Source organism: Diorhabda sublineata, chromosome 9, assembly GCF_026230105.1.
Source record: "Diorhabda sublineata isolate icDioSubl1.1 chromosome 9, icDioSubl1.1, whole genome shotgun sequence".
NCBI lineage: Eukaryota > Metazoa > Arthropoda > Insecta > Coleoptera > Chrysomelidae > Diorhabda > Diorhabda sublineata.
Genome location: NC_079482.1, coordinates 20,015,527 through 20,035,460, shown reverse-complemented (window position 1 = coordinate 20,035,460; position 19,934 = coordinate 20,015,527). Strand labels below are relative to the sequence as shown.

General features: G+C 32.1%; 1 protein-coding gene across 1 annotated transcript in view; it reads right to left on the bottom strand.

Moving 5' to 3' along the window:
• LOC130448841 (ATP-binding cassette sub-family G member 1-like) overlaps positions 1–19,934 on the bottom strand; it is an 81,361-nt gene that overhangs the window by 21,100 nt on the left and 40,327 nt on the right. The window contains exon 2 of the mRNA XM_056786382.1: positions 16,972–17,089. Coding sequence (XP_056642360.1) covers positions 16,972–17,089 — 118 coding nt within the window. The remainder of the gene's footprint in view (positions 1–16,971; positions 17,090–19,934) is intronic.

Below are 19,934 nucleotides of genomic sequence, written 5' to 3'. Positions count from 1 at the left end.
TCCTCTCATTCTTGAGGCTCATAGAACGCTCCAAAATTACCGGGGCGCGTCTATGCTCACCACCAAAAACAAAATATTTGTTATCATTTCCATTTTTTTTTATTTTTCTTTGCTTTACAGATTTTTCTGAACATTTGCTATGTGTAGACGATCTGAAGGTATCAGATCAGTTTTATAGCCCTTCATGGGGAAACTTACATTTATCAAAATGATGGAGAAACAAAGCGATTTGCCACAATTTATGTCTTTACGATATCGTCAAAATTAGCTTTTCATCCCTTTATTTAAGATGGCGGCCGAGGAACAAGGGGTGGAACCCCCAACACATCGATAAAATAAAAGTGCGTCCTCAGAAAACCGCAAGGTCCATTGTAACATTTCAATGGACTATTATTATTTTATTATTACTTTAATAATGAGACAAAATCCTCAATAATGTAGGGTGTCCAGCCTTTCTATCCAAATGTCCGCCCAAACTGGATGGTTTGTCCGGCTACTAAATTTGGCGACATGGCAACCCTAGTTTTCCCGGTATAAAACTAACATTCTCCTTCTGATTCTAGGTTTATGTAGTTTGTTAACAAGATTCGATTTATTTTCTATTAAAAGTAATACGAGTATCGGCATTTATTTGATTGCACTGAAGACCTTGGTCGTTGGAACCTGCTTTTGCATGAGAATAAATGTAAAAAAGCCGTCAGCAGCAGAGCTCCATCACGAAAGTCGAATTTTTCGTCGAATGAAGAATTTAACTAATACACAAACAAATCTTTCCATAAAATGAATTTCTTAGAAATGGTATCAATTCTCAATCTTATTTCTTTATATGGAAAATTTGCTATTCCTCAATAACTTTTCATTTCACAAGTGAATTCTCTCTCTCGAAAGAAAATTCATAATTTCAATAGACCCGGTGGTCTCGAACCCTCTTGTTCAATTCCAATTGACAACAAAGAAAAAATTGTCATAATGACAAGAAATTTCGAAAATGGGAAGTAAAAAAAATCACCCTAGCAACGATCATACTCGTATTATTCATTAAATAGGAGGCGGTCCAGTTCAACAATTTCAACGATCAAAATGATTTTGGGCGTTTTGTGCTAGAAGAAAACTTTGAACTTGAGAAAGACAATTCTTCAACATCACCCCTACTTGCATGCGAAGTTCGAACCTTCTAGTTAAACTTTTTCTGGCCAAAAAATAAGAAAATATAACAAAAATGACCATAAAATGGAGAGGGGTGGAGATGGAAAGTTTCGACCTTAGACAGGAAATCATCTCGCAACTAATTGAACCTACATGTGAAATTTCATTTTTCAGTCGCTTTTCGTTTGACCTGCAGAGGTGAGCAAAGGTCAAAAACCACTTTTTTTGCACTGCGACCCCTCGAAATATTCATTTGTTTTTAACCAAACTCTAATAACATCAATCCGCCGCCAAAAAATCCATGTATGTTAATTTTGAACCAAATCGGACCCATAGCAATTGCTCGAGAGACAAAGAATTGTAGCTTAAACAGATATATAGATATATATATATATATATATATATATATATATATATATATATATATATATATATATATATATATATATATATATATATATATATATATATAAAACTACAGACATTCGAAAAACCATCATAATCGTGTTCAGGAGGTCTCAAAACATGGGAAAAATGATGTGCCCCCCATTTTTCTTCTAGTCATGTAATAGTTTTCCTTGAAAAATTCGATTAAAAATTGTAGGTTCCAAACCAGAAGCCAAACTAACTATTATTGGATATAAAATGTTCTTTCAAGTAATAAACAATAAATTTGGTGTATTTCGATTAATCTCCATAATACAAAATCACTTTTTTAAAATCATTCATACAGCGATTTACACAAATTTTGAATGTATATAATCTTTACCGTATATTTGTCGTCGTCCTTTCTATTTAGGATTTGGAATTAAATCACCATAATAAAAAAATGTGTCATTTTTTTGTATAATTATATTTTTGATCATCTGAAACTGAAAAAACAAACAGCTATATACTTTCAAAGAGGCTTGAGTAAAGGAAATAGACCAGTTTATGATATTCAGACTGTTACAGAACTTTGAAACTGAAAACAGATCCAAGCTTTTTTGAGTTAAATAATTTTCATTTCTTCATTTGGTTTGCTGTAACAGGCATTCATTTTATTGTCAAAAAAAGTGAAAATATGAAATTCAATCGATTAGTAAAATTTCAGACCAGTTTTTTTAAAGAAAACGTCATTGTGATAAGGTACAATATAAGTTAAATATTATCACAATATCACGATTTTCATAGTTCATAGTAACGTAGTTGCATGTATAACAGAAGCATATGAAATGTGTCAATATTGGATGTACTTTGACTTGTTTTAAACATGTAATTGGCATCGACAGTCTGAGGAAACTACAGTTTTTCATGTTGAAAGTTTCACTATTAATACAAAATTAACAATACTTCAACAAGATATTAGCCTGTTACGTAAGTAATGAAATAATTCAATACCACGTATTATGTATGTAATTTGTGTTTAATTGATGCCTGTAGCAACTAGGAAATAAATTTTACTTGTCACTAATAGAATGTTTGTATTTCAATTAATGACTGTGTATAATAATGTTAATCTAGTATTTCTGCGAATGAGTATAATAATATGTTTAATCATAATACTAACTTTTCTGTGACGTGTTTGCTTAATTTCAATTTAATAGCGATAGCTAATATAGTTTAGATAAAAAAATACGAAGATACTGAGTTCTCAAATGATGATTTATGTACACGTGGCGACACATTTACTGGTTAATTTCAAAATATAAATAATACCTGTTAGTGGCACCCAGTAAATTGATTCAATAGATATAGTTAAACAATCCCCAGCGAAAGCTTATTGGGCTTCCACTTAATTACATGAACCAAATAGCGACGCTCTTTGACGATTTCTTCAATTCTCTCAAGCCCTAACGAGAGTTGTTAAACCACTCTGATGAGACGTAATACCGTCGAAATTAATCAGTGGTTACAAACTACTCCTTGCAACTGCGAGCCATTAGGAATGTTAATATCGACAAAAAGGTCGATTGACATCACGCTCATCAGAGAAGATGTATTTAAATATTCGTCGAGGTATTAGCCAGGAAAGTAGTTGTTTTCTCCTTTGAGGAACAGAACAGAATATATTTTCAAAATATATAACCAAGTTATCGTCTTCAGAGACTGAAGGTAAACAGTTTACCTGGGTTGTATAAACAATGTATTCAGAATTGATATTATTATATAAAATATTATATATACACTTTATGCAATCAAATTCTTAATAATTATTTTGCATGAATAATTAATAAATCATTTATTGTTGAAAATTAATGTGTTATTATTCAACAATTTTTTTTTATTTTTTTTTTTTTTCATTGAAATTTCATTCCATACCTTTTCTTTTCTTTCTTTTTATGTGGTTACATGTAAAATAAAAAAAAATGGTTTTAACAAAAAACACTAACGACGCATAACTAATAAACATTTTGACTCAGTTTTCAGATTCATGTGTATAATTAAATTAAATTAAATTGAATAGATATTGAAAGGGCGACGATAATTCATTTCATTAAATGGAAATAATTTATCAGGGAAGCAGGATACTCAAGTTTCGTTTTTATTGTATACAGTAAAAGCTTTTTATTCGCGGGGTATATGTTCCAAAAATATGCCGTGAATACGGAATGATAATTTGTATGGGATTATGGAGGATACGTTCCTAGGTGACAAAATAAATAAATAAATAAATACATAAAAAAATATATAAAAAATTCAATTTTATCTAAGTTTTTGAACATTTTGATTAATTATCTTTAGGATAAGGCAATGGTTTGAAGAATTTTGTAATTTTCTCTTGCTTGGCAGTTTTTAAAAGTTCCTTCAATTCAGACTGACACGGAGCAGTCGCATTAGCAATTTGCCTCTTAAAAATAAGACTTCGTTCCATAGACGGATCAATGTTCATAAAGAAATCGCAAAGCTCATTTGCCATTCTTAAACCTTCACTAAGATTTTTCAAATTAAATGTTACGTTTCCAGAGCTTGTTGAAGCCTCTTCTTCAATAGGCTGTGAATTTAACATTTCCTCCAATTCGGTTTCAGTCAAATCTTCATCTTGCGATTCAAGCAATTCCTGAATGTTAGTTGATTCTATCTGCTCGAACCCATCTCGTCCTCGATCACAATTTTTATAACGAATGTGAAAGACGAAAAAATAAAACACGCAAAGCGACTTTTACCATAGAACGGAACAGTAACATTCAAAATATGTATATGTACTTCATCATTGAATAATAAGGTTCAGGGCCGAATTAAGATTTATAAGGCCCGGGGCTAAAATAATGGCGGGGCCCCCTTAAGGAATTCGAAAACCCGGAAAAATTCACAAAATAATATCAATACGTTAGATTTGTGGTATCAACACATCAAAAAATACAGAATGATTTCCAAATGATGGGGCCCTCTTGGACCTGGGGCCCGGGGCTATAGCCCCCCCCCCCCGAGCCCCTAGCTTATTCCGGCCCTGATAAGGTTTCTTTCATTCTGTTTATTTACATTCTAAAAAACACCGATTCCGGCGAAGGCGGCTTATGTCAAAGTCGTTTGCAATATTATTTAACAAAATACTTTGGGCAAAGTTTTTATAAGATCTATTTTACTTTTTTTATTAGTCCATTTGACGGCATTTACAATGGATATTGGGTTGGATACCTATTGGAATCCTTTTATTATTATGTACGTATTTATAAGATCCGCGAATAAAGAAATTTTTAGTCGCGAATATAGGAATTGGGTTAAATTTTTTTACTCCGCGAATGAAGGAAGCGCGAATAAGGAACTTTTAGTGTATTGTTAGCCTTCCACGAATTTGTAGAACAATGTACAATGAAGGTCTTGAAAGTGGACATGATTTAGTAGAAGATGAATATAAAAGGTGTAAACAAATTTTGTACGGAACCGAAGAGGTTAAAAGGTTATATTTCCACAAAAAAACATCGTAAACTGAAATATAGTATGTTTCCCGTGTATAATACACAATTTTTTTCTCTAACAGGAAAAACTATGATTTAATGTTGAAAAAATTATAATCTAACATTACTCAAATCAGAAAGTCTGCTACACTTTTAGTTGAATCGCGAGCAGACTTGATGACACTAAAGAAACATGGCGGTTGGAAGTCATCAACGGTCGCTAAAGGATACGTTGATAAATCGGTAGCACAAAGGACAGAAATAGCTAATAAAGTGTTTAGAACGTGTGGTAGTGCTGAAATAACAACGGATTTGCGACCAAGTACATCAACAATAGCTCGAGGAACGTGTCATTTTTGTATTGCAGATTTAATAATTGCACTGTAATTTCGTAAAAAATGACATTTTGTTATCTGTCAACAAAGATGTCAAATGTCAAACTTCTTTCGTGTTACAGAAAAAATTGTGTATTTAAACCAAGTGGAGTAGCTAGCAGGCACAATGATCATTTTTTGTGTCAGAAATATATGGAAACATATTATCAACATAAGCACATTAGATCTATACTTGAGTTAAGTCTAAAGCTGAGGGCTTCTTGAATTAGTACCTGATTTAGATGTTTTGTTTGCCATCGAATTAGATTTAGGTAACAGGATGACATTGCTCCACTTTTGGGTCTAATTTATATATTTGTAGCTTTTCTGTTTTCAAAATTATCTTTTCTCATTTCCCAATAACTACATAACGATTAGAATAAATTTTTCACGAGCCTTTCAACGACCCTGCGTACGACATACCTTTGTATTTGATAAAAAAAAAACGTAAAGTCAAGACTTTAGAAAGCGTATTAAGACTCTAATTAATTCAATGTTGGATGCGCCAAAGTAGCCTGAAAAAATTGAAGGAATCGTGAGTTTTACTCAACCAAATACTTGTGACAGAAGAAGTCAAGAATCAAAAAACATGATACCATATGCAACAAAAGGCTAAAACGTACATGGACGAAAACAGAAATTACGAAAAAATTGTTCTGTCAATCTAATGGAATGGGCAATAGGAATTAATTAAACAAAATAGATGAAATATTTGCCAGTCGGTTTCCATCATAGATATATATTTTGGATTATGCAAAAACTCTTAAGTCGATCAACAATAATAACAATGCAGAAAAATTCCATTATATTAAACCAAGTGTATTCAAAATGTAGTTCGTTTGCATTCACCAATGTCAGTGGAAAAAATCAATATTTTTATAGAACAGCACAAATTATACGATCAAAAATGTGAAGCATTATTATCTACAGTTCAAATATATTATTCGAGTGAAAAATCGAAACACGTGGAATTAAAATGATTTGATTAATTTTCAAGTGATATTGATTTTATCGTATGATTGAAAACCAACACGAAATTGATAAGTAAAGGTTCGACAATGAAACGAGAAGATTTCGTAAATAATTTTATTGTTGAAAAAATATTTTTTTGGAATTATTAATACATTAAAGGGAAATGAAAGAGTAGCCATTTGATGTACAATGTTTTTCAAACTACATCTGCTAAATGTCCATAGAGTCGAGCCTAAAAGTTCTGCACAACTCTTCGCAGCATATCAACAAGTATTGCTGCAATCTCGTCACGAATTCGTTGTTTGAGGGCCGGGATTGTCCTGGGTGGATCAGTTCCAACCCCATAAAAAGAAGTCGCAGACAGTAAGGTCGGGAGACCGAGGGGGCCAAGCGATATGCCTGTTTCGAGAAACGACGCGTCTTGGGAACAAAACATTCACCGCATTCATTGAAATTCTTGCAATGTGGCTTGAGTTGAGAAATAGTGTGTTCATTAACAGGATAGCGGTGAAATTCAGGTGTGAGGAAGTTCTAAATCATTCCAACGTATCTCTCAGAATTAACAGTAACGGCATTTTCAGCCTCATCCTCAAAAAAATTCGGATCGATGATTCCATTTGCTGACATTGCACACCTCTGAGCCTGAAGAGGTGTTTCATGAAGCAAACGAAGGTTCTCCTGCGCCCAGTACCTGAAATTTTGTTTGTTTCCAACACCTGAGAGTGGAAAGTGTGCCTTATCACTCATCCACAAGTTGTTAATTTGGTCATCATTTTCTTCCAACTTGGCAAGCATAACCTCACAAAATCTGAGACGCTGTTAATTACCACCCGGATGAAGAAATTGAACAACCTGTTTTCAATAAGGGTGATATCGAAGATCTTGATGGAGTATCCTTTTCACCGATCTGTCACTTATTCGAATGCGTGTGACGGTCCATCGACGTTGACTTCTTAACACTGCTTGTCGATTACGTTCAATATTTACAGGGATTCGTTCGAATCTTTCTGGCACTACCAACTCTTTTTGTAAACGTCGATCCAGTTTGCTCGGGGTTGTTTACTCACATTTCAATCGCATGGTTAGCGTTGATAATAAGCCTTAATTGTAAAAATCTCCAATGTAGACTAAATGGCAAGCCATTCGAGTCCCAGCAGGCCTGTGACTGTCTTCCTTACCACTTCACCGCGCGCTCTAAGCCCTACCCCAAATCTTCCCGTTTCATTGCCAAACCCTATAAAGTACTGATTAAAAACTCATCACTAACACAAATATTTATGTCTTTTATCATTTTAAAGATTATTTTTCGAATCATACGAATTTAAAGAGGGAAAAAGCACTTGAAACCTAGAAAGAAGACTAAGGTATGGTTAACTTATGGTAAGATACAACAATGTATTAGTCTTGATTAAATCGCATCTTGTGAAAATACATACACGGGAAAGTTACTGAATAGTATGGGACATATTCTATTGAAATTTTTTATTATTTCAGCTTCGAAGACATTCAGTTATTTCATTATCAAAACCCCATGAATTTTTTCCCGTTATATAGTTGTCTGCATCATTGCTGTATCAAAAAAAGGAGGGTGAAAACAGAAATCTAAAAATCAATTCGATACACAGCGTCAATTAACAATCGAAATTGATGTCACATTATATAAAATTAATAATTACATAAAATAGGATGGTATGCAACACAGCTATTAACCTATCAGGTTTTGTATTAAAATGCTTACTTTTTCGAAAGTCTTAAACTGAGTTAAAAGATAATAATTATCCTGAAACAATGATGAATAAGATGTTCAAGACTAATATAAATTAAGGAACTAAACGTCAAATCTTAAAACACTTTTCCTTGTCCTTCTCTACAACTATCGAATTATTCCAATAAATGAAATATTAGCGAAAGTCATGTAATACATTATCCAAATACTTTACTAAACCAAAAAAAGAAGAAGTAACAATGGTTGGCGCAAAAAGAACGCATGAATTTGAATTGAGTAGTAGGAGTAGGAGGAGCGGAGTGGAGGGTCGGGGGCTGGTTGTTTTGTAGGTTAGGGTATCCAATTTTAGTAGCAATGGCGCAGTGGACCGTGGTGTATCGCGTTTTCGCTGTTGAAGATTTCTTCAAAAGTAATGAATCTGTTTTTACTGTTCAACGACTTTTCCGCACAGAGTTCAATGTTCCACGAAATGGTTCGATACTGATCACAGCACAATACTTCGTTGGGTTGCCTCTTTTCGCACAACTGGATCAGTTATGAAGCAGAAGTCGTCCTCGCACGGCGCGAACTCCACAAAATGTCGACAAAGTCCTCGCCGCTCCACTAGGCGGCGTGCTCTAACTCTGAATTTGTCTCGATACTCGCTGCAGTTCATCCTGAACGATGATTGTCAAAAGTAATGGAAAACTTCGAAGAACGACTTTTGATGTTTATCGACGCGGAAGGACGCCATCTGTCTGAAGTAGTCTTCTAAAAGTTCAATACAAACAGTGCATATCGATATTCCAATGAACAAAGTTATAATTTGGATATTATAAACATTGTATTCATGTGAGTCCATTTAGTATTTTGTAATCAAAATAAAGCAAATTATACTGATTTAAAATTCATGCGTTCTTTTTGCGCCACCTTGTATTATATATCAAGTACCTTATAATGATTGTGATGCCGTTTAAACAGGACAGACATCTCAGTATTTACAAAAAAGATTAAAGATCCAACAATACGATAAAAAATTAAATGAGAAATCATGTTTTACTGGCTATTGAAGCGAAAAATTTCAGCATGTCTGATTTTAAATTAATGATTGGATCTTGAATAGCGCGAAATTATTTTCCTCCGCCTGATAAATTCATTCGATCGGTACTGTATAATGTGTTGCATACAAATAGATAGTTAGTTTCATTGAATTATTTTTTTGTTCACATGTGAAAAATATATAACTTTGAAATTTTGTGAGTTTCGTCAATCTTTACTATTTTCCACGTTGCTGATGATTTATTTACTTATGTTTTCTTGGAATCTATCGGTTCTAGGATAAAATTAAATAAACCGGTATATTAATTGAACTAAACGTCAAAAAAAGGTTTGATAATTGATGAGACAAGGGTCGTATTTTTACCCAATTATAAAGTAGCTGGTAGTTGCGATTGGAATTTACGAAGTATCTATCTTTAGCAAAATTTGAGAAACTACCTTAAAGAGGTGATATCTTCCAAGAGGGTAAGCGGAGTAAATTTTGTTATAAGAAGGACTGAAATAGTTTTCGGGGAAATCACTTCCTGAAAATTATAAATAAACAAAATTATATGCTCAAGTATTAACTAATGTTAGTGTTAAATAAAAATCAAGGGTCAAAAAACATACATGGACTTTGTAACTTATGACAATCGAAATTCATTAACCAGAAAAAAAATAGGTACAAAACCTCCATGCGCTTCATCAATAAAAAACTAAAGTCTATCAACCTCGGAATATTGGCGAGCTACATTAGCAGCATATGAAAACATTGGAATTCAAGCGCCAGCGGAATTTCCATTTATAAACCATGAAAGATATTCAGGTTTGTTTTACGATTTTTGATTATCATATTTGTTTTTTTTTTCATTAAAACAGTACAAGTTCAAATATTGAAGTAATAAGAAGAATAAATATAGTTTTATTTTGTCATTTTAAAAAAGAAGATTGTGGAATTATTCATATTTACAGCGTCGTTCTAAAAGTTGGTTAATGAAACATGGTATATCCTATACAGGTTGTCCCACGACGAGTTTAAACTATATGACAAAATACTTACAGTTAAATCATGAAAATATCTACGTTTGAGTTTTCGGATACAATATTTTTAACTAAAATATTTTCAAACATGGCCGACTTCTGGTTGAACCGACTCTAACTTTGTTATTTTAAATGGAATACCCTGTATATTATAACATTAAAATTTTAGTATACTTCTGTCTAAGAACTTTTTTCGAAAAATGCATACTTTTTGAGTTATTAATTTTTTTGTTAGAAATTTGACCATGGCAGACCCTTATAAATTATTTTTTTACGAGGATACCCTCAAAGATATGGTTTCTGATTCGTTGCTTTTAGCAAGGTCAGACATATCTGAATCTATGTTGAAAAATTTTTTATTACATACGGGGTGTGTATAAAAAGTGTTCAAAGTTTAACTTCATAAATATCAAATTTCATCTGACATTGCTAATCATTTTCATATCTTTGAGGCTCTGCAACGGTCAAATTTTTAACAAAAAAATTAATAACTCAAAAAGTATGCATTTTTCGAGAAAAGTTCTTAGACAGAAGTATACTAAAATTTTAATGTGATAATATACAGTGTATTCCATTTAAAATAACAGAGTTAGAGTCGGTTTTACCGGAAGTCGGCCTTCTTTTAGTAAAAACGCTGTATCAGAAAACCCAAACGTAGAAATTTTCATGATTTTACTTTAAGTATTTTGCCATATACAGATAGTTTTAACTCGTCGTGGGATACCCTGTATAAATAGAACCCCAAGGCAGTAGAGTGACGTGAAAATATGAGGGTGGTTCAAATATAAATAGGAATTTTGCTATAAAAAAAAGGCACAACGAGAGCAAAATATCTAATACATTTAATGACATTAACAATGGCTATAAGGGCTATAAGTTGTAAACAAGATATATTCTGCAATCGAAGACAACGACGTAATTTCCAACGTGAAACCTTGCACAAACTTATAATCCGGTCAATTTAGACATTCGAAGTTACATTCCCATCATGCTGAAAATTAGTAAAATTGTTTAAAATACAATTGAACATAGAATTTGAATGTTCCCCATCATTTTCGTGTATGGAAAACATTTTATTCAAGATCAAAGGTCAAAAAAATGAGTTTTTCGCAATTTTCAGCAAAACGGTGAGTTTTATCATAAAAATACCTAAAATGAAAATTGTAGATCATAAAATTATCTATAAAAAACGTATCAATACTTTTTTTCGTACAAGCTATTCTTTCTGAGATATAATAATTAAAAAGTTGTAAAAGTTGTCGTATTTAATGGTTTCATCAATATATTTTCAGCAGTAAACTTTTCTTACAACATTGAATGAACCGTGGGTATTTGTAAGAAATTATTTCTGTTGACTGGTTGGAACTGTCATAAGTTCATCAAATAAATTATCAATTGACGGAAATGTTACTAAAGTTCGACGATGTTGTTCTGCAGCTTTGGTACTTCTCGTGAAATCATTATACGAGTAGCCATTAAATACAATAAATCTGAAACATAACTTTTACAACTTTTTGAATCGTTACATCTCAGAAACGGTGGCTCGTAGGAAAATAGAATTTATACGTTTTGTGTAGATAATTTTATGATCAACAATTTTCGTCTAAAGTATTTTCATGGTAAAACTTACCGTTTTATTTTCAATTGTATTAAACTATTTTACTGATGGAAATTTATGTAGATTCACTCTTATATTTAGGTCTAATTTGACCCGACTATTAATTTTACTTATGCTAAGTTTAATAGAAAATCGACTTTTTATTTGTTTTTGCGTTAGGACAAGCATCAACAAACAGATATTATTGAATATAATAAAATAATAAACTGAAAACATAAATTAGAAGTGAAAGATAGAATGAAAGAAAATAATAAAATAGAAAAGAACAAAAAGAAAATAGAACAGAACAAAAATTTTAGGTCATTATAATGAAAATGGTGGAGATCATAAAACTAATTCTTTTCATCATTATGAATGTCATCCTATTTTAATTATGCTAGTAGTCTTTCTTATGATGCTTTTAATTAAAAAAATGTTTTTTATTATTTTTTGTATACTTTACAACAATGCCCGATATTCTCATATTTTGCGTATGGTGTAGTTTTATGTCTTTTTAGAATTTATGTAAAATGACCATTTTTGGATTGATACCATTTCGTGAAATTTTCTCTATAAAATTGTTTTCTGTGCTAATAATTTCTTTATTTGTATAATCGAACTTCTCTTTTTTATGTTATGTTTGAGCTGTAGCATATTTTGCCATATTTCTGATTTTATATTTTGTTTTCGAGGTATTAGCTTGTTTGGCCAATATATGTAGTTTCACAGTTATTACTTGGAATTACATAAACATTATTACTCTTCTTTAAATTAGATTTTGTTGATTTCAGCACAGAGAATTCAATGATTCTGCCTTGGAACTTGTTGAAGAATTGAAACATTTACAAATTTTTTATGATAAAGTTATTACATGTCCAGAATACAAATAATACAAAAATTAAAAACTTAGTGGATTATTTTCTTAATACGAGCCTAATAGGTCTTATTAATACAATGGCGGTATATCAGTTGCTACCGCGAAACGATCTTTTTCAAAACCCCAAATAATAAACATTTATTTGAGATCGACTAAGGGGCAGAACCGCTACTATTATTTCAATAGAATCGGGCCAGCAACACGAATTAGACACTGAAGAATTAATTCAACTATCTTAAGAAGCTGAATTTAATCATATTAATAACAATACCTAATACCTGAAGTTGAAATTTCTGGAACCGTTGGTGATATTCATACTGAACACACTGTTTACACTACCACTACATCAACACTTACGATTACACTGTCTGATGCGCCTTTCGATAACCAAGTTTACCTTCAGTCTTTGAAGACGATAACTTGGTTATCGAAACACGCGTTAGACAGTGTAATCGTGATTTTTATCATAGTGGTGGTGCAAACACTGTGTTCAATACCTAATATTTTGACATATTGCCTTCTAAAATAATATTTCTATAATATAAATCTTTTTTTAATGCTTTCACAAACAATTTCAGTTACCCATGTACAACATGAAAAAAATTGGTTCGTAATTTTAACTTATAGGGGCGGGCTGGACTGCATCTTCGCGAAAAGGAAGCAGCTCAGTTTAATATTGTACAAACATTACAGGCTAATTGATCCTAAAAACACAATTTAACAAAGAAACTACTCAGGTACAACGGTAATTTCAATTTCATAGACGTCCGCTTTAGTTATGTTTGATGTACAACGAATATAAATTATAATCAATTAATAACTACTTTCTACAAGTCTTATTAGAGGACTACACGATTTACTATATTGCTAAAGGTAGCAAATTGTGAGTGAAGTTAAAAATGTGTTAAGCTTTTCATTATGTCCCTGTCAAATGTTTGTGGTTGAATGTTTCTTTGTATGGTAAATCGTAAAATCATTTTCAATACAAACAGACGAAAATACACTTTTGTTGTTAATAAATAGACATTTCTGTGCATGAAATTAATTTTTAACAAAGGCAACGTAACCCTCTTTCGTAATCACTATTTAAATTTCCAATGACCTCATTGTCGGGGTCAAAGAAATGGATGTAGTTGTGTATGTGTTACTGTATAAATGTCCGTTTGAAACGCTATTTGTTACAATACTTTTTAGAAATATGATTGATTGCAGAAAAAAAATAATCATTTAGTCTCATTTTGACTTTTCTAACAAAATAAAAAATTTGATAACTTCTTAATTGTACATAGTGATCAACCACAAGAAGCCCAAATGATTCAGTAGGGAAAACATTATTTTTAAATTGATTTCTTCCTAGAAAAGTCGCTAATAAAGCTACTGAAGCTACTTAAGTACCTTTGGTATGGAGGTTGCTGATACAGATCAGTCTTTCTTGCGGGTGATAGAAAGATCAGCATAATATTAATTCAAAGAACGATATCCCAATAACGTCTGTCTCCATAAGCAAGATGAAATTGTAAAATGAATTACCAAAACTCATTTTCTATGTGGGAACAGAATAAGAAAAATTACGTGGGCCAGCGATCAAATAACATCAAAGTTGAATAAATTCAATTTAAAAAGAGAAACCGTAATATTTCAATAATGTGGGAGATTTGAGATTTTTGGAACATAGAACCTTTTGAATCTAAACTTGAGCGAATCTTCGTTTTAGAACTAAAGATGTGTATTTTAAAAATTCGAAAATTATATTACATAGCAGAGAAACTCATTATTATGCTAAATAAACATTCATTTAAATCTCATTTTCAGATCCTTGTTGTTCAGAAAATGTTGCAGTTTACACTCTTACATTCCTAAATTTTAGGTTGAATTTTTCAGTGTTATTTATGTTGTTGCCGTATAACGACGTTTGTGTATTTTTTTTAATACTAGAAATGCAAAGTAATGGTGAGGAATCTGATATTTCCGAAAGAGATAAAGAATATAAACCACTTCAAAAGACGTCCAAAAACACGTCAAGCAAGGGAGGTTTTCGCTTTAGTTCTTTTTAGTTTTTACAAACTTTTTCTACAAATTATAACAATTTTTTGACAATAAAGCATTTCTCTCTCTTATTTCTATGTTTAAGTCTTTTATTCGCATATATTCCAACATTATAAAATGAGGCAAGGACACTTTAAACTTAGCTTCTGATGATGACATCATTGCTACATGAGAAATATCTACTAACTCCTCACAAACATTTTTTTATTTTCAAACTGGAACTGGAAAAATTATCACTTTATTCAATTCCCACTGTTTTTTTGTTTGTATGGTACAAATTTTGTAATCAATATTTTAACTAACTTCCCGTTAATAAATCAACTTGAAATTTGATGACAATACATGATAAATGTATATGAGTAATTATAATTAATTCTTTGAGCAGACTATTTTAAAAAAAAATCTCATACGTTGTACTAAGCCGAATAATATCACTAAATGGATTACAAATACAAGAACTAGATTGCTAGAAGCTAACGGAAAATAAACCTGCAACAACGAAGCGTTGGCTGATATGGAAACACTTAGACCCCTGGTTAGGTTAGGTTAGATTTCAAATAATTTCCAATTTTTAATTGTGTAGCTTTTTCAGACAAATGACGGACAAGACATGACCAAATTGATAAAGTGCTTTTGGATCGTACTATAAATGGTAAGGTCCACTGATAGGCTATGAGGTCGATCTTTCTGCAATCTGCTTACAAAATTTCACTAATAGATTTACAAGGCTTAACAGAAAAAAATAATATATTGTATAAAACACTTTTTTAAAAAATACACTTTATAAAAGTTTAAAGGTACGAGGATGTATTGATATCTAATTAGCCTAGACCAGTTAAAACAAAAAAGATGTCCACCGAAATTGTGAAAATTGAAAAATCGGAGTATCAAGCCATCATTAAGTACCTGTATTTAGAAGGGTTAACAGGTAAGCAGATTTACGAAGATATGCTTAATACCCTAATGTTTGAATGTTGACCAAAAGCGTGCAAGGGTAGAAGCATCGCGTTCGATCTGTGCTCGATTTGAAAACGATGTAGACTTCTTAAACCGAATTGTTACTATGGATGAGACTTGGGTACATTTCTACGATCCAGAAACAAATCAACAATCGATGAAATGGCGACAATCTAAGATCTAAGAAGTTTCGTGTCCAAAAATCTGCTGGAACAGTTCTTGCTTCATTTTTTTAGGATTGCCATGGAGTAATCATGATTGATTTTTTGGATAAGGGTAGAACAACAACTGGAGAAGAGAAATGACGCGAAAAGATATCCAAAGGTGTTTTGTTTTTACAGAACAACGCCCCTGCACACAAATCTCATGTTGTCATGCAAAAAATTCGTGATTTAGGGTTTGAATTACTAGAACACTCCCCTTATTCACCAGATTTGGCTACGTCCGACTATCATCTCTTTCCTCAACTAAAAAAAGTTTAAAAGGTCGTAAATGTTCTTCCAACGAGGAGGTAATAAAAGCTGTGGAGGTCTGGTTTGCAGAGCAAGAAGAAACATTTTTTTTGAAAGGTCTAGAGACGTTGCAGGTTCGCTGTAATAAATGTATCTAATTAAGAGGAGAATATGTTGAGTAAAAAAATATTTTGACATTGAAATTTTATTTGGTTCTATAGTAGGCTAAGAATTTTCAATATATCCTTGTATTAATATGATAAGTCGTTAATTTTCTTTCAACGAGGAGGTAATATAAGCTGCGGTGGTCTGGTTTGCAGAGCAAGAAGAAACATTTTTTTTGAAAGGACTAGAGATTTTGCAGATTCCATATAATAAATGTATCCAATTAAGAGGAGAATATTTTGAGTATTAAATATTTTGAAATTGAAATTTTATTTGGTTGTATAGTAGGCTAAGTATTTTCAATATATCCTCGTACTATCAAAAGTAAAAAATAAAGATAGGATAGGGGTGTCAAGGACAAGGAATGATACAATTGAAAAAATATATTAAAACAATATCAAATGTTTGGGAGTTCAAATTATAATTAAATTCTACCTCTTTCAAGAATAGGATATGTTGTGTTATATCCGTCTTGAAGCGCCCACAATGTTGGGATTATTATCATTTCTTTATATTATTATAAAGATATAGCGTGTAAGATTTGTGGGGTTATTATTGTGTCTTTATTATAAACCATGAATTTCAATATTGGTATCTATTTTTGCTTAAAAATAAGAAACATCTCTGTCAAAGAAAGCAAGATGATATTCTTGGATGGACAGAACAAACACCCATAAAAAAATTCAAAAAAATGACGAGGAAAATTAAAAATACAACACTTACTTATAACCTGCTAATATATTCAGAAGTGTACTTTTTCCTGCCCCGGATGGCCCCAGTAATGCAGTTAAGTGTCCAGCTTTGAAGTGACCGGAAACATTCCTCAATATCACTTTAGAATCTGGAACAGAGAAAACAAAAATCTATGAGAATCACTACCTTGACTGCCTCATGGATGATGGGTGATTGATCAAATTTGAAGGAAACATTGTGAAACTATAGACAACCCATCTATTTAAATTGAAAATTGGAAAGAACTAGTAGATTTTGTGCTGCTTTAATAATTTTTTGGTTATGCCGTCACCACAATTCAGTTGGAAAAAAGTAGTAAGTAATTCAACTGGCATATTGAAAGGCTAATGTCCCGTGTATGTATCTAATCTATGGAAACTATAAAAAAAAAGGAATCAAAAAGTCTTTCTAAAGCTTTCATTTGCTCATTACCAACATCACAGTTTTTAGTGTGTCCATGGAACTTTTTTAGAAAATCTATAATATGAATCTAAAATATAATAACTTATTATTATGTTTACCGAACAAAAAAATATTATTAATGATAAGAGATATTGATAAAAAAAGGAGTGGCTCATTTATTTAAAAATTGGAGAACTGAAGTTTGGAGTCTTGAGTCGCTTTAAAGAACTAAGGTTAGTTGAAAAGAAGCCTACCAAAGTTCGCAGATATAATTACAAATCAATACCCACTCTATAGAATACTTGTTAAGGTTAAAGAGATTTAGAACATTCAGTTAAATGAAATCTCAGTCATTAGATAGTAAACAAATATGCCAATTTCACAAATTTCAGTATATGAGTTATCTTAAGAGACAAAAAAGTTGTTCAAAAAAATAATATTGTCACGAACCGCACATATGAGTTTTCAAATGAGGACCCCCGCATATTATACCAATTCAATTGATGTAACTTTTGATATTTTGTTACGTTATACATTATTTTAAGAGATATGAACACTTTTACGTGAAGATCATAGCTAAATCAACGTTCTTTTTTTGAGAAATTCAATGCTGATGATGATCCTGCAGAATTATTTTACTCAATACTGTGTATCAGTGATGTCCATTTTTTGGGTCAAAGTATTGTATTAATTATGCAAACAAAACTTCGATAAGTATTATTCATTAACTAGAGGGAATAAATATATTTATTGTTTAAAAACAAGTTGTGATTCTGAAACGTAAAATTATAATCTGAATAAACTTTTATAAATAATAAATTAATTTTAAAAATACAGAAATTTCAAAAAGTACATTTTATGCGCAAGAAATGATATAACAAATAATGTGCCATCTCATCAATTATTTGGCATAGTTCTTATTTCTTTTGCTTTCGTACGCCCCCAGGAGTAGAAATCTTTGGGATTACATACGGGAGTTTATTTCCAAGGATAAAACAGGTGGTAGTCTACTTAGCTTCATGCTATTTAAAGGTAATGGATGATATCACAAACTTAAATTAACTATATAAAAGTCCGTTTAAGAAGTAAATGGGCCACCTAAGGAATGTGCGTAGAAACCCATTTTCGTCTGAAGCCCCTCGACTTGGCTTTATTTAAGTTATCAGCGCGGCGGCGATTATAAATTGTTCAATACTTTTGGTTTGAAATGGAAATGAAGATAGAACGACAAAATGGTCAAAATAGCTAGAGATAAGTCGCCCTTAGGGCGTCGAAGCGTTGGAAGACCCCGCAAGAGATGGAGCGACAACCTTTCTAATAATTAAACGGCAGAAGAAGTAATGTCTACCGGGATATGTTTCAGAAACAACAGATCTGCTATAGATGCTATATTTATAATGCGCCAAATAACTAAAAAGCCATAGAGTTTAATAAGGCAGCCATTATGTGCTTCATTGATCTCACCCAAGCGTTTGATTGGATACGCTTAACTGATGTTATAACTCACCCCAATATAATAAGAGTTATCGAAAAACTTAACACCGATAATTATACCTTTGTGAGAACGGCAAACAAATTTGGCAATAAAATACCTGTGGCAACTGGTATCAGACAAGGGGATAGCCTAAACCAAATCCTGTTCAATATTATAATGGACGAAATCATCAACGAAGTAACGCAAGCCGGGAGAGGATACCGAATGGGAGACAAAGAGATAAAAATAATATGCTATGCTGATGACGCAGTAATCATCTCGGAAGACGACGTACGACATGCAAATATTCACAAAAAAAAAAAAACAAAATCTCTGACAATATCTAAAGAACCGAGAAGATATAAACTAGCGAACTACGATCAGAGTGTAGAACAAGTGATGTCCTTCAAATATCTAGGGACAAACATAACAAGCGATAGAAATCTAAAGAAAGAAGTAAAAGCACAAACAACGAAGGCAGCATTAATATCAGGATACCTTAGAGATTTAATTTGGCGAAATAAATACATGAGCACAAAATGTAAAATTAGAATATATAAAACTTGCGTGAGAAATAGAAACTAGAGCGGAGAACACAACCACTAAACGGCTCCTAAGAACAACAGAAATGCGGAATCTGAGATCAATAACAATACGTTACTCGATCGGAAGAAAAATGAAGAAATAAGGGACACGTGCGATATTCAGGATGTAGTAAGATGGGCAAGGAGCCGCAGAAGAGAATGGAGAGACCATGTTGACAGAATGGCAAATGAACGGTTAGCAAAAATTGCAAAGGAAAAGAAACCAGACCCAACTCGACCTCTTGGACGACCACCTATAAGGTGGTATGAAAGCTGGTCCTCAGCATCCCAGCTACTCCTGGCAAACCCTTGATGAAAATACAGGACCTAGTCCTAACGTGACAAGAAGAAGAAGAAAGAAAGAAGAAGAAGTGGTAAATATTTATGCTTAAAAGGTGAGTGTATTAAAATTATCGTACAGTAAAATCAATAAGCATTAATTGGTACATTACATAATTCTTGGAAGTTACACAATATGATTAATCTTGTGCTTA